The sequence below is a fragment of the Echinops telfairi genome, unplaced genomic scaffold (genome assembly GCF_000313985.2).
Source record: "Echinops telfairi isolate 266 unplaced genomic scaffold, ASM31398v2 ScPeMD7_3533;HRSCAF=4204_1, whole genome shotgun sequence".
Classification (NCBI taxonomy): domain Eukaryota; kingdom Metazoa; phylum Chordata; class Mammalia; order Afrosoricida; family Tenrecidae; genus Echinops; species Echinops telfairi.
In genome coordinates, this window is record NW_022107432.1 from 11,518,474 (window position 1) to 11,532,699 (window position 14,226).

The 14,226-nt window shown below is 36.8% G+C and overlaps 1 protein-coding gene across 3 annotated transcripts in view; it reads right to left on the reverse strand.

Moving 5' to 3' along the window:
* The window catches only part of LOC101655916 (muscular LMNA interacting protein), a 299,439-nt gene that overhangs the window by 88,706 nt on the left and 196,507 nt on the right, over nt 1-14,226 (reverse strand). For all 3 annotated transcript variants that reach the window (XM_045294875.1, XM_045294876.1, XM_045294877.1), the window contains one exon: nt 6,646-6,690. In XM_045294875.1, the coding sequence (XP_045150810.1) occupies nt 6,646-6,690 (45 nt within the window). The remainder of the gene's footprint in view (nt 1-6,645; nt 6,691-14,226) is intronic.

Genomic DNA, 14,226 nt, shown 5'->3' on the forward strand with positions numbered 1-14,226 from the left:
ACAGTTGTATGAGCCCCTAATAAAATGTTAAAAAAAAGAAAAGATCCTAAACCCTGGCCTGTCCTCTTGCTCCTTTTAGGATGCTAGAGGAAGCACTGCTTACAGGTGGGGAAACCTGAGCTCCCTGAATGGCCCCATCCAATCCCCTCTACTTGAGTAAATAAGCACATTTGTTAGATGGTGAACATGCAGCATCACTCAGCGGGAGGGAGCCTGTAACATGGGTGGTGACCAGTGAACATCACACTTCCGGTAGAAGGCCGGCTCCCCCAGGCTTCAATCATCAGTTCCGGTAACAATGATTCCTCTTTGAAATTCACACAAGGAGAATAACTGACCAAAGCACCCGTGGTGTGTAATCTCAGTCTATTTAAACACTCGTGCCTGTTCCCTTCTATGGAAAAATGTCTGCTCATGATATCTCTTCCTGAGTCAGAGATAGTGTGTGCAATTCAAACACCTTCCAAACTATAGGGGCTTTTGTGGCAATTAACTTATTATGACTCTGAAATCTTACAATGATCATTTCCGGTAGATCAAGTCATTATTCCAATCTCGATTTTATAGACCGGTTTTTCCAACAATCCCATTTCTAAATTTCTCTCCAGTTCTGATGTGTGGTTGCAGACTATTAGTGTACTATCATCCAGCTTTAGAGGAGGCCTTGTGACATAGTGGGTTACACACAGGGCTGCTAACCGAGAAGCCAGCAGTTTGAAATCACCAACTGCTTAGCAGGAGAAAAATGAGACCCTCTACTCCCATTTTTAAAAATAGCCTCTGAAACCCAGCATAAGTTGGAACCAACTTGACAGTAGCGAGTATCCAGCGTCACTCTAAACTTACTCTCGCTAGTTAGCCTTGTTCTCACCCTACCCTGGAATACTTTTAACTTTCTGTATTGTTAAACGTGATGGTGTGTGATAGTCTAGAACAGGTTCCCAAGAATATTTTGCCTACAGCCACTTTTCAGAAGAAGAAAAAATACTCAGCACACTCCTGGCAATTACAAACCGTTGTACAGGATAAAGTATAGACAACTGCTTTTGCAGTCCCTAAGGAGCCCTGGTGGGATATGGGGTTACAAGTGGGACTGTCAACCTGCAGATCAGTAACTCAAACAGGAGAAATAGAAGGCTCTCCTACACCCTTAAAGAGGGACAGTCTTGGAAGCCCACAGGGACAGTTGGCCTATAGCAGTGGTTCTCAACCTGTGGGTCGTGACCCTTTCACAGGGGTTCCTTGATTCATAACAGTAGCAAAGTTACAGTTATGAAGTAGCAACAAAAATAATTTTATGATTGGGGGGATCACCACAATACTGTCCTCTGGGGTTTCTATGAATCAGAATCTACTCAATGGCAATGAGGCTATTTTGTTTTCCTTTTGGGGGGAGAGAGATCATTCTAGTACCCTCCACGTGAAGGTATCAACCACTTTCAGAAAACTCTAGCAATGATTCATCATCTAAACCTGTAAGACCTTTAAGCCATCAAATGAGATTAAGTGTGCATCCTATAGCTTTATATTGTTTTATCTTAATATGAGGGACAACATTTGCATCTTGTGTTTATCTTGTGACTCGAGTAACGAAGTTTCTGGAAAAGTCCTTGACTCTCCCGAAGTGTGGATTCCAAAGGAAAAGTAAATAAACTCTATAAAATGTGATCTCAAGCAAGACGCTATTAAGACAGACTGTTGCTGTCAGACTCCTGGTTGGTGTAACTTCCTAATGTAACTTCTATTTCTTTAACCCTGTAATTCAGAGGTAGTGGATTGGGCTTTGTGTTCCAGGGCATGAACTCTTATGAGGGCTAACAGTGTGATGTTGCTTTATAGAACGGGGAAAAAAAGCACAGATTGATTAACTAGTTGCTTAAGAGTTCCCAAATTATGCACCCAATCACCAAACTAAATTATTTGGATTCGAAATTAAACACTTGAATATTTTAGTGTCACAATAATCTTTTTCTGTCTCTCACTCTCCCTCCCTCCCTCCCTCCCTCCCTCCTTCCTTCCTTCCTTCCTCTTTCATTGGTAGGTGGGTGCAAACCACAGATTTCTTTTCTTTTCTGTCTGATGTTCACTTAAGACGGTTAGAATGAAAACAGTAAGCAACCCACCTAAAAAAAAAGAAGACTGAAAGAAAGGAAATATCTCAAAAGGTTAATTGTCAGATGCATTCTCCTTAAAATAAGAATTAAAAATATTAGCTATTAACTGCCTATTTGTACATATATTCCTTCATATAATTTAACTATAACATGTCATATTGCAATCATTTGGGGGATTTTATATGTGATATATACTCACAAATAAACAAACAGCAGTATGTATATATTAAACTAACATGATCACATGGCTTATATATATGTTTATTATAGACCTACATGTGTATATATGTATATGTAAACATTACCTGTTATACGACATATATATATATATTTCTTGTAAACTTTATATGTGTGCATGTACACATATGTATACATACACATATAGACATATATTGGTATACAGAAAACATCACATTAGATTATTCTTTATCTCTGTATTATTTGATATATTATAGTTCAATTATATGAATGAATATATGTACAAATACATATATAAACCCCAAAAGCCAAACTCACTGCCAAAATTGACTCAGTGACTACCTGTGGTTTTGGAGACCGTAAATGTTTACAGGAGTAGAAAGCCCAGTCTTTCTCCCCCATGAAGCTGCTGGTAGGTTCGAACTGCCAACCATGAGGTTAGCAGCCCAATGAATAACCACTACATCACCAGGGAACCTCCATACATATATATACATACATAAATACATACATGTTTTAGGTTATTTGTTGTTGTTGTGTTTTTAAAAAGCCCTAATGGTACAACGATTAAGTTCTTAACTCAAAAGACTAAAGTGTCCAACCTACCCAGTGCTTCTATGGGAACAGTGGGTGGGGATGTGCTTCCACAGGGATTCCAGCTTAGGGCATGCTACTGGGCACCCCTGTCACATAGGCTCCCTACAGTCCACAATAATGACTCTACAGAGCATAATAATAACAAGTATTTAAAGGGAACTTCAAAAATTTTGTCGAAAAATTCCATTATCTTTTCATTCCATTTCCCATGAACTTTTTGAAGGTCCCTTTTATATAACCTTTTTCCTCACAAATATTTCTCATTAATGAAATTACTCAGAAATCAATTCTGGAAAGCATTCATGATGGAAAATATTATGGGGAAATCATGCACAAAGCTAAAAAATAGTCTATAACTTCAATCATAAGTAACTATTTAATAAGAGTAGTTCTTAGAAAATCAATTTCCACATAGCATCCCATGCATACAATTATCTCTGCCCAGATTTATCCCACTTCCAAGTAGTGTGAACATAGGGTTAATGTCATGGAATGGACATTAACTCTATCACAATGATAGAGTTGAATAAATATATCAATCCAAGAGATGCTCATCTTTTGTGTGTAATGAGCTTGCTTATTAATAATCCCTTCACAAACATACCTATACACAAGGGAGTTTGGGGATTAAAACTTAATTTAAAACTTGGTTAAGAAATGTCTTGCACTCTTCAGAGAAAGGTCAAAAGTAAATCTCCAAGGAAATGATCAGAAGTCAATCAAGGCTATGTTTTTTATATTTCCCTCTAGAGAATAGAAAATGGAATTATTTTATGATAAGAAAATATTACAGTCTCAATTAGTTTTTGTAAAATATTTTTGCTAATTAAGAAGTTTACTTTTTTTCCCTTTCTTTTTATTAAATTCCTTTCCAATCCAGATGTGCTATGATGCTGTTTTCTTGGAGAAACAGAGGCATGGCTGTTGAGCCAGTTTCACAAGAGGTCCCCAAATCTTAACAAGGCCAATGCTAAGTCATTTGGATTCCAGAGTGAACAATGGATATATTAAACAAGCAACACAGTCACCTTTCTTTCTGCCTTCCTTCTCTTTTGTATCCATAGGTGCCCCAGTTCTGACAGGTGGAGCTAAATTAATTCCAGAATAAACTCACTATGTATATGTGCATGTCTTTAAAACAATTTCTTCAAATATTAGGCTAAGAACTATACAACACACACACACACACACACACACACACACACTCACACATAATTAGTGTGGCTAATTGCCTCCTTGGACCATGCTTCCTTTGCCAGGCCTAAGAACTAGATAGTGTTTTGCTATCATACACATTTATGTAGTAGAAAGACTTGTAAAATCTACATTTGAATTGTATATGTGAATGCTCAAAACATTGCTCTCAAGAAATAACCATAACATGATTTCAATATTATGATAGTCATTGTAATACTTCCATACCTAAAGTGGGAAACCATTTAAATGCGTTATGCTATTACAGTACTTGTTTCCATAGCAACTGCTTCACTTCACTGTGTTAGTAATGATACACACACAGCACTGGAGGGGATCTTGGAAAGCATGTAATAAGATGCTCCTATTGTTCAATTAAGAAATTAAAGTCCAGTATTTTAGGCTCTCTTTGACTTCCCCACAGTCAGAATCGCAGCATCAGAGCAAGAAGTAAAAGGTGGGTCTTCTAATCTCCATTCCACGACTGTCTCAATTGTACTAAACTATCTCCCACTGTTTTAAATGAATTAACACTAAAATTAAACAAGCATATGCAGACTAACACACTGCATATATACACTAATGCATAAATATTAAAATATCAAACTGATTTTTATTATGGTCAGGTCTTTTATGAGTCACCCATGCGTTCTATGAATTTGGGGGATTCCAAACAAAAATGCTGCTGTCACGCCCTATTGCTGTGCTGGCACCACAAGGACTGGATGATGTTTGGCTGTAAGTACAGGATATCAAAGAGAGTTCTTCAAAAAGAAAAGCCTCATCAATGATATTGTCTTCTTAATGTCTCAAGGCACTATATGGAAACTTTTATTAATTTTTCTGAAGATATCAACTTCAGGAATTTATAAATAAACAATTTTAATGATGTGAAGAAAGTCTTTAACTGACAACTCATTTTCTGCTTTCAATTTGCTAAGCACATGCTAAAGACTAAAGCAAAGCACTGCAAGGAAAAATAATTTTCCTAATTAATCAGAAATTTATTTATGAATAGCGATTTTAGAGTCTAGACCTGTATTATCCAAGAGAGCATCTGGGAGCATCATTTTAAATGTGGCAGCTTGAGTTGCAATGCGCTGTTATGTGTAAAATTCATAGCAGATTTTGAAGACAGTGCAAGAAAATCAAAAGAATTTATAAAATATGTCAATAATTTTATAATGGTTAGACCTTGAGATGATAATAGGTATAGACATCATTAAATATATTATTGACATTAACACTACTGGATTCTTTTTCTCATAGTGATTCTATAGGTAGTAATTTGGAGTTTGGAGAATTCTTTTTACTTTTTACAAAAATCATTTGTTTACCTTTTGCTGTTATTTTTGAGGATATGGACATCAAAATGACTCAAACTCAACGGTTGGTGCATATATAATTCAGTGACCTTGATGAGGTTCTTCAGTGCATGCAACCAGTCTCACTTTCCTTTTCCAAATTACTCCACTCTATTAACATAAACTCGCTGCATCATCCACCCTTAAGTTTTTCATCCACCCTTTTGAATTGCTGTTGTCAGCCAATCCCACGAGATGAGATAGATCTTAAAAGAGCATACTGCTTGCTCCAGGTAGACATGCCTTCCTGGTTAAGCTAAATGATTGTTTTGTTTAAAGACCTCAGGGGACATTTGGGTTGAGGGTTTTCATTCATATGAGCAATCGCTCCACAAAGTCGCAGTCCCAGGAGTCTTCGAAAGCTCATTTTACATTTGTCCCTTTTGATGCTTTCATGAAACACCCCAGCTAAGTGACCTAATGATGTGTCTGATCCTTCTGTTTTACCTCGTAGTTCATTATGAGGTCTGAAAAGGACAGGTCTTAAAAGCTTGCAAGGGGCCATTTCAGACAGCCACCTGGAGCAGTGTAGGAAGCCTGAGTCAGAAAAAGGAGGAAATAGAATTGTGGCTAATTGCTTCCTTGAACCAGTGTCTCTTTTGCCACACCTAAGAACTAGATAGTGTTTCGCTGTCCTTTCTGAATATTTGGATAAAAAAAGTTTTTTCACTTTTAACATTGGCTAAACCCAAACTTGCAATGACAGACTTGGCTCATATTCATGGCTCCCCTTATATTTCTATTGCTCAGCAGTGATCTAGACCACTTACTTGCCATGTCTCCTGTTGCATTTCCCAGTTTCCTCAAGTCTAGAATCGTTCCTACTTTTTCCAACTTGACCTTCTCCTTGAACTCTTTTCAACTTCTCCCATCAGAAAATGATCTCTTTTTTTTTTCTTAACTTCAATCACATCTTCCTGCTCATATCACCCATTCTTTTCAACCAGCATTGCGAGAATAGAAGTTTAATGGGGAGTCAAATTCATGTTTTTTTTTTACGTTTGTAACCTGAACAATCATGGTGCTATTGTAAAGCAATGGCAAAATTTTATTTGACAAATAGGTAAACAAATTTAACAACAGTAGATATTTTCTTAGTTCACTCTTGTTCAGATAAAATCTTTTGAAACAACTGAATACTCTGAAGTACATTTATGATGTAGAAATAGGACACATACCAGTTGGCTCTCAGATATTGCAGAAGATGGTGAGGAGAGATTTGCCTGTAAAATACAAACATAATGTCCAATAAGTGAAAACAATACTGAGTAAAACCACACCCCTGTTTTCAAGTAAGGACCCCTGGTTGCACAGTGATTAACGTGCTCTGTTGTGATCCAAAAGCTCAGCAGTTTGAATCCACCGGGAGCTTCAATGGAGAAAGGTGGCACCACTTGGTTCTGTAATTATTTACAGTCTCAGAAACCCTGTGGGGCAAGTCTACACTCAAGATGTTATAAATGGGAATTGACAACACAGCAATGGGTGGATTCTTTCATTATTCTTGTTAGTTTATTAATCTCAAGTAGAGATTTTTAAACATACAGAACATGACAAAGTAAAGGTAAGCATATCGCTATGCCAGCTACAAAAATGACTTTGAAATTCGGGGGGATATTGCCTTACAATGTATTTCCTGTTCTGAGGGGTTGTCAAGTTTGTGTGTGACTTGGAGCGGTCTTTGTACAACAGAACAGAAGAATGCCCCGTTCTAGCGCCTCTCACAAGTGTTGCTATGTGAAAACCCACGCTTGGAGTCCTGTGTCCAGTCATCACCGGAGGGTCCCCTTTCTCTTCTTCGATGCTGACCCTTGACTTGATGCAGCATGATGTCCTTCCACAGGACTGCTGATCTCTCTTCATAACATGTCCGAAGTACGCAGATAGTTTGTCATCTGCATTCCAAGGCGGATTCTTTTTAAACTTCTTCTGAGCCAGATATAGTTATTCTTATGTCCACCCGTGACATATTCAATACTCTTTTCCAACACCATAATTCAAAGGCATCGACTCTCTTTCAACCTTCTTTCTTTATTGCCCAACTTTGACATGCGTGTGAGGTATTTGGGAGTCCCATCCCTTGGAACAGGCCCATCTTAGTTCTCAAAGTGACATCATTGCTCTTTTGTATTTATTTATTTATTTTGGGGGGGGGATTTTACTGCTAATTTTCTTTTCAGTTTTTCCAACATAATGTTTGCGTTGCTTGACTGCTGCTCCTACAGATATTGATTGTGGATGCAAATAAAATTAAATCCTGGATGACTTCAAATTCTCCCTGCCTGTCTTGACAGGTCTAATTGGTTCCAAGGATTTTTGTTTTCTTTATAGTGAGGTATAGTCCATGTTGAAGGAGATAGTCTTTGATCTTCATCGGTAAGTGCTCTTGGTTTTCAGCAGGCACTGTTGTGGAACCTCCATACCAGAGGCTGGAAGTCACCCTTCCTCCACCCTAATGCTCCACGATAATTCCTCCACTATAAGAATTCAGCTTTTCACAAGATAGACTCTGCATACAGATGAAATAAGTTTGGTAAAAGATAGAATCTTGACACACCCATTTTCTGATTTTAAACCATGCAGCATTCAGTTATATTCAAATGACCGCCTCTTGGTCTACGTACAGATTCTGCATGAGCACAAGTAATTGTCCTGCAATCCTCATACTTCATAATGTTATCCATAGTTTGTTATAATTTGCACAAGTAAATCCCTTTGCACAGTCAATAAACTATAAGTAAGTATCTTTCTAGTGTACTCTGCCATTAGTCAAGATCCATCTGCTATCAGCAGTGATATCCCTCATTCCACATCCTTTTCCAAAATTGGCAATTCTCTATTACTGTGCTCCTATATTTTTAAATTATTGCAATTACAATTCATTTCCTATGCATTTTTATTCATTAAAATAATTATTAAATCATGTTTATATTATAACTTTCTCTCATGGTTACCATAATATCATGAAATAAGAAATTATTCAAATATCTTATTTAATTATTTGTATATTTATATTTTACTTAAAAATGCCAGCATGGTTTAGTATTTATACTTGCATGCAACAAGTTGACAAAAATAGTAGAAGTTCCCTTTATTTAAAAGAAGCAAAGTTTTCATGATTTTTTTCATGAAAATTATTTGGTTCAAAAAATTGTTTTGAAAGTGGTTAATATTATTTCTTTATCCATGGTTCTTCTATTTTAATTCGTTCATTGGCCTTGATTTTCTTCTTACTGAAGTAAATGCTTCGGTAGTTTATTCAGCCCTTTCTATCTTGGATTTTGAAAATACTTTTACTTGTGCTTATTCTTGAATGACAGTTCATTTGGCCATAGAAATCTATGGCAGTATTAAATACTCAGCATTTTGGAGTTGGCTGCTATCAATCTAAATTTCAAACATTTGGTAAATCACGTGCTTTTACATTTGGATAGCATTGGATAGCATTGGATAGCATTTAAAATTTGTTTCTTTGACATTCTGTACTTTATGATGTCTGTTAGTTGATTTCTTTTTATTTATCCTTTATAGGACTTGATACAGTCCTTCATGTGGAGTGCCCATATCCCTCTTCTAATCTGAAAATTTCTTAGCAAATATCTCTTCAAGTATTTCCATTCTCCCATTATTCTCAAATATGGTCTCTTCTTGGAGAACTTCCAGTAAACATATGCTAAACGTCTCATGCCAACCGCTATTTCTCTTAAGCCCCCTTTGTATTTTATCTCTTGCAGGTGATTTCACAAGCAAGCATGACAGATTACTAATTTTTTCTTCAACTATATATTACTATATTTAGCATAGTGATTCAATTTTAAATATTAATGAGTATTTTCCATTCTGAATTTCTATTTGGTTCTTTTTCAAACGGTGTCTTTTCATATCTGTAACTCCTTTTCACTCTGTAAACATTTTAGACATATATATATTTTATAGTTCTTTTACAGTTTCTGATTTTATTCTCCATTGCAAAATCTTCTATTGAGTATATATTTGACTCTCATTATTTTCCACAGAGTTTTGTTTTTACTGATTTTTTGTGTTTCTTGGTATTTATTGTTTATTGTTATTATTCATTTTTCTTTTTAAATTTTGAGCTCATCTTCAGTTGCAGTAATTTTATTGATTTATATAGACGCTGCCAACGTCTTTGCTCATAATACCATCACTGCAATGTTTTCATATTGGCCTCGATGGGGCCCTTGAAGTTTCACTGGCTTCAGACCAGCTTGCATTTCATTTCCCATGCTTATTTTCCTAAAATTCAAGCATTCAGATTCTCATACATTCGAGTTTCACCAACTTAGATTCTGAATGTTTTATATCCTATACTTCTTGATTAATAGTTGGCAATATAAAAAAGATATTAACTTGACATTATTGACTATGAAAAGGCATTCCGCTCTGTGGATCATAAAATATTATGGATCACATTGTGAAGGTTGGAAATTTCAGGGAAATGCCATTTTCTTTTGAGGAAAGGGAAGTGCATAGTCTCTCCCATGTTCATAGCAGCACGGTTCACAATAGTGAGAAGCTGGAAGCAGCCCAGATGCCCCTCAGGAGAAGAATGGATAAATGATGGTACATACACACAATGGAATACTATGCATCCCTAAAACATGGTGATGAAATCATGAAACATCACATGACAATGAAGGACTTATAAACCATTATGTTTAGTGAAGTTAATCAATCACAAAAGGATGAATATTGTGAATCATATTTTAAGGAATCCTTTTGTATAAGGAGAAACACTAATTAAACAAATATTAGAGACCAATTCCCAAGCAAACGAAGGAAAATGGCATTAGGATCGGAGGAAGTCTCATTAACAACCTACGGTACACAAATCTCACAACCTTTTGGTAGGTATGATGGGTAAATGGAGAGGAACAATCTCACATCAGGAAGAGATGCTAAACGATAATTGTAGAGAATCTAAGGGGAGAATAAACCTGGTTATATGTTCCTGGGTAGACACTTCCAATCTGTTTCTACCCAACTCTCAACCATGCCACAGACTAAGCAAGCACTGTGATAACTTTCAACACTAGCCTTACAGGGAATATGGCATCCTCCAAGGGTCACACCAGGAGAACTCAACATGGAAGCCAGACTGAACAAAACTCACATCTACCTTTTCCCTTTCACTGAGGACTGAAATACCCTGATTGGAGAGATAGCAAAGGATGGCCACCCCAAGACTTTAGAAATGGTGGCTGTTGGAACTTAGTTGGGACCCCTGGCATAGTGGGCGTCCAATGAAAGGGGACCAAGAACCACCATATAACTAGTTCCTCAATGCTCCCCTTGCATTAATATGACAGGTAATAATCTGATAGGCAAGGATCTGCACTCATAAGAAATGATACAGGAAAATTTCCCCTAGCACCAATCCCAATGTTCACTGTAAACAGAACTCAATCAATTAAAAAATCAATCTGAACAAAGCAACAACTTATGCATTGTAGTTCAGAGCTAGACTATACTTGCATAAACTCTTCATATCAACAATACTTTAAATTCTATGCCACTGGATGAATTATTGATGTTATCAATGCAATTGTCTTGCAATACTCCGGGGCAGTGATAACAATATTCTTCTTTTTCATTTCCTTGATTTTTGGTTTTATGGTTTTGGTTTGTTGTTATTCTTCTTGGTTTTTGTTTTTGTCATTATATGACCACTGAAGCAAACCAGGGTTCTTCATAACCTGTGAACAAACAGATGGATTCTGGGTTCCCAGTTACTTCTAGCTCCAATCCAAGAATAGTTAGTCCTTATAAAATGTGCCTGCTCAGTACTCACTTTAATGAAATGATCAATGGAGATAAGAGTGCTACAGCAAAGTGTGGTGAAGAAAGCAGATGGTGCTCGGCTATCAATTGGAATAGTGTCTGGGGTCTTTAAGGCTTGTATTCAAAGAAGCAGCCATCTAACTGAAGCATCAACTAAGTCCACAGCATAGAAGACACCATATTTTGTGATGCAAAGATGAAAACAAAATCCAAATATGAAGAAAGGAAAATTAACAGTGTTTTTAAGTTGTGAACATCAATTTTGCAGAAGGCTATGGAGGCCAGAGGGAATGCAAACTGCACCTGCACAGCATCTAGTCAGATGAAGCCTCTGGCAGATCCCCTCTGCCAGGAACTCAGTTTTACTCTCAGACAGAGCTTATTATAAACTTGATTATGGTGGATCGAACCAGGGTATTACATGATACATGGATGGTCAACTCACCTTCCTATTGACTCTATTGACCTGACTTGGATCTAGACTCAAATTTCTCACTTGTTTCATGACAGAATTTTTTTCTCTGCCCTTTGTAATATTGTTGTTGGTCTTTTCTTTATTATTCTTTATTTTAATCTTCATAAAATTATTACTATTGTTTTCTTCTTTTTGTTTTTGTTTTTTATTGCTTCTGTTAAGTTCCTCAGTTTATGAAGCACACAAGGGGTGGATGCATAGAGGAAATAACTGATGTACTAGTGGTTTACCAGGAAAGGGAGGTGGGGAGGGGGAGGGGAATTGGAGAGCAAACAATGAATATGGGAGCATTAAAACTGATTGTTAGGATGTATATACAATTAATTTCTTAAATGGTGTAACTATAAGAGTGTAGGATATGTGGAAACTAAATCATAAAAAAGGGGGGGGACCAAACTTCACTGAGAGTTACCATGGGTGAAAGAGGAAGAGTCTTTGCTAAGGAGGCATTGACTTTATGTTAGTGGTGGTGGAATAATTTGGGAAAGGATCTCAATAATGATTGTACAACATGAAAAGTATAATCAATGGCACTGGATTTGACATGTAGAAGTTGTTGAGTTGGAGAATGTTTTGTGTTTATTTTTGACACAAAAAATTATTACATGAGTAACAATAAGTACAAGGAAGAAGAAAAAGTTCTAAAAGTGGTTGTGGTAATGATTGTACAATTCTTCTTGATATGATTGAACTATTGAAGTGCATGGTGTGTGAATAAATAAAACTATAAATTATATAGATACAAATACAAATATAGATATAGATAGATATACTCCAATATTGTTTCGAGACCTTCCTACATTTACTTGTTCATTCTAGCAACTTTGTTGCAGATTCCTCAGGATTTCCCATGTACACAATCATATTTTCTGAAAATAAAGGCAGTATCTAAAAAAAAAAAAGACATCTTAAGACTGCTATGGAGCCAAGATGTCACTTTGAAGGATAAGGTACTCTTGACCCAAGCCATGGTTTTTTCAGTAAATACATACACTGAACAATAAATAAAGAAGATCATAGAAGAATTGATGCATTTGAATTATGGTGTTGCTGAAGAATATTGAAAGTATCAGGAACTAGAAGAACAAACAAATTTATCATGAAGGAATTACAGTCAGAATGCTCATTGGAATCAGAGGTGGTAAAATGTCATCCCAAGTGCTGTGGACTTGTCATGAAGAGCAACCAGTCCCTGGAGAGAACATCACGTTCAGTAAAGTCAACAGTGATCTAAACTAGAAAAAGACCACCAAAGAGATGTATCGACGGAACGGGTGCAACGATGGGCTCACACCCCAGACTTGTGAGGATGGCGCACAACTAGACAGTGTTTCCTTCTGTTGCACGGTGGGTGGCTGTGAGGCAGAACTGACTTGATATCACATAGCAACAACAGTCTAGTTCATGGTCAATGTGCCCTTCTAGGCTCCTGGTTTATGTAAAGGGTTCCGTTACAATCAGTATTTTCATAGAGGAAAATGTTAAAATTCCAATGGCTAGCTCCTAGCATCTACATCCTGTTAAACATCTATCCTGCCAGGGCTTTCGCTTGCTGATAACACTATGATTTACAGTTTCGCTGTGACATATTCAGTCATCTCCTTTTTGAACAAAAGCTACATAATGGAAAGGGAGCAAGAAAAGTGTTAGCATATGCGAATCGCTGTTTTGGTAACGAATATTAACTATATTATGGACCGCCAGAAGAATGGAACCAGAGGGCTTGGCTTACTTTGGGAATTTCATCAAAGACCAATCTAAGAAAGGACATCATGGGTGGTTAGGCAGAGAGTCAGTGACAAAGCGAGTGACCCTCGGTTCAATGAGTTGACACAGTATCTTCAACAATGCACCTACCAGTGTGTGTAACGACACGGGACTGGATGCATAGCACTCTCTCATAGAGAAGGCCTCCACAAGGCAACCAGACAGCCACTCACAAAATCTCTTCCTGACACCAAGAGATTTCTCTTTCTTTTTTAAAAGTTTGCTTAGTTTCATTTTAATAGTAATCCTTGATAAAACTTTCTGCTTTTGATAGGAGGCTAAGCTTCCACCACAGCTCAGCTTTCAGCTTAACAGGAAGGCTCAACACAGAGATATCCAATTATACATTTTCTAGGTTAACATATGACAAAATTGTGTTTCTAATATATTTCTATTCTTTATGAAATTCCCAGAATTTTCAGGGCTTATTATATTGCATTAATATTATTTTTACATTCTGGAAGATAAATGATAACTGAAAACTGAATGCTGTGTTGGGTCTTATTACGGTATCACCAGCTACGTAGGCGTGTGAATCACCAAATATAAGAGCTAGGCACCTGCTGTCCTCCTTCCACTGTGCCCGACATTGTTTTAACTTTTGGACTCATGACATCCTTCGCAGAGATGATCACTGCTTGATACCATTCTTGGTTGCTTTATTGTAGCAGGAAGTTTTAGCTAAGTGCTTCCTTCTCTAATATAACTCTGAACC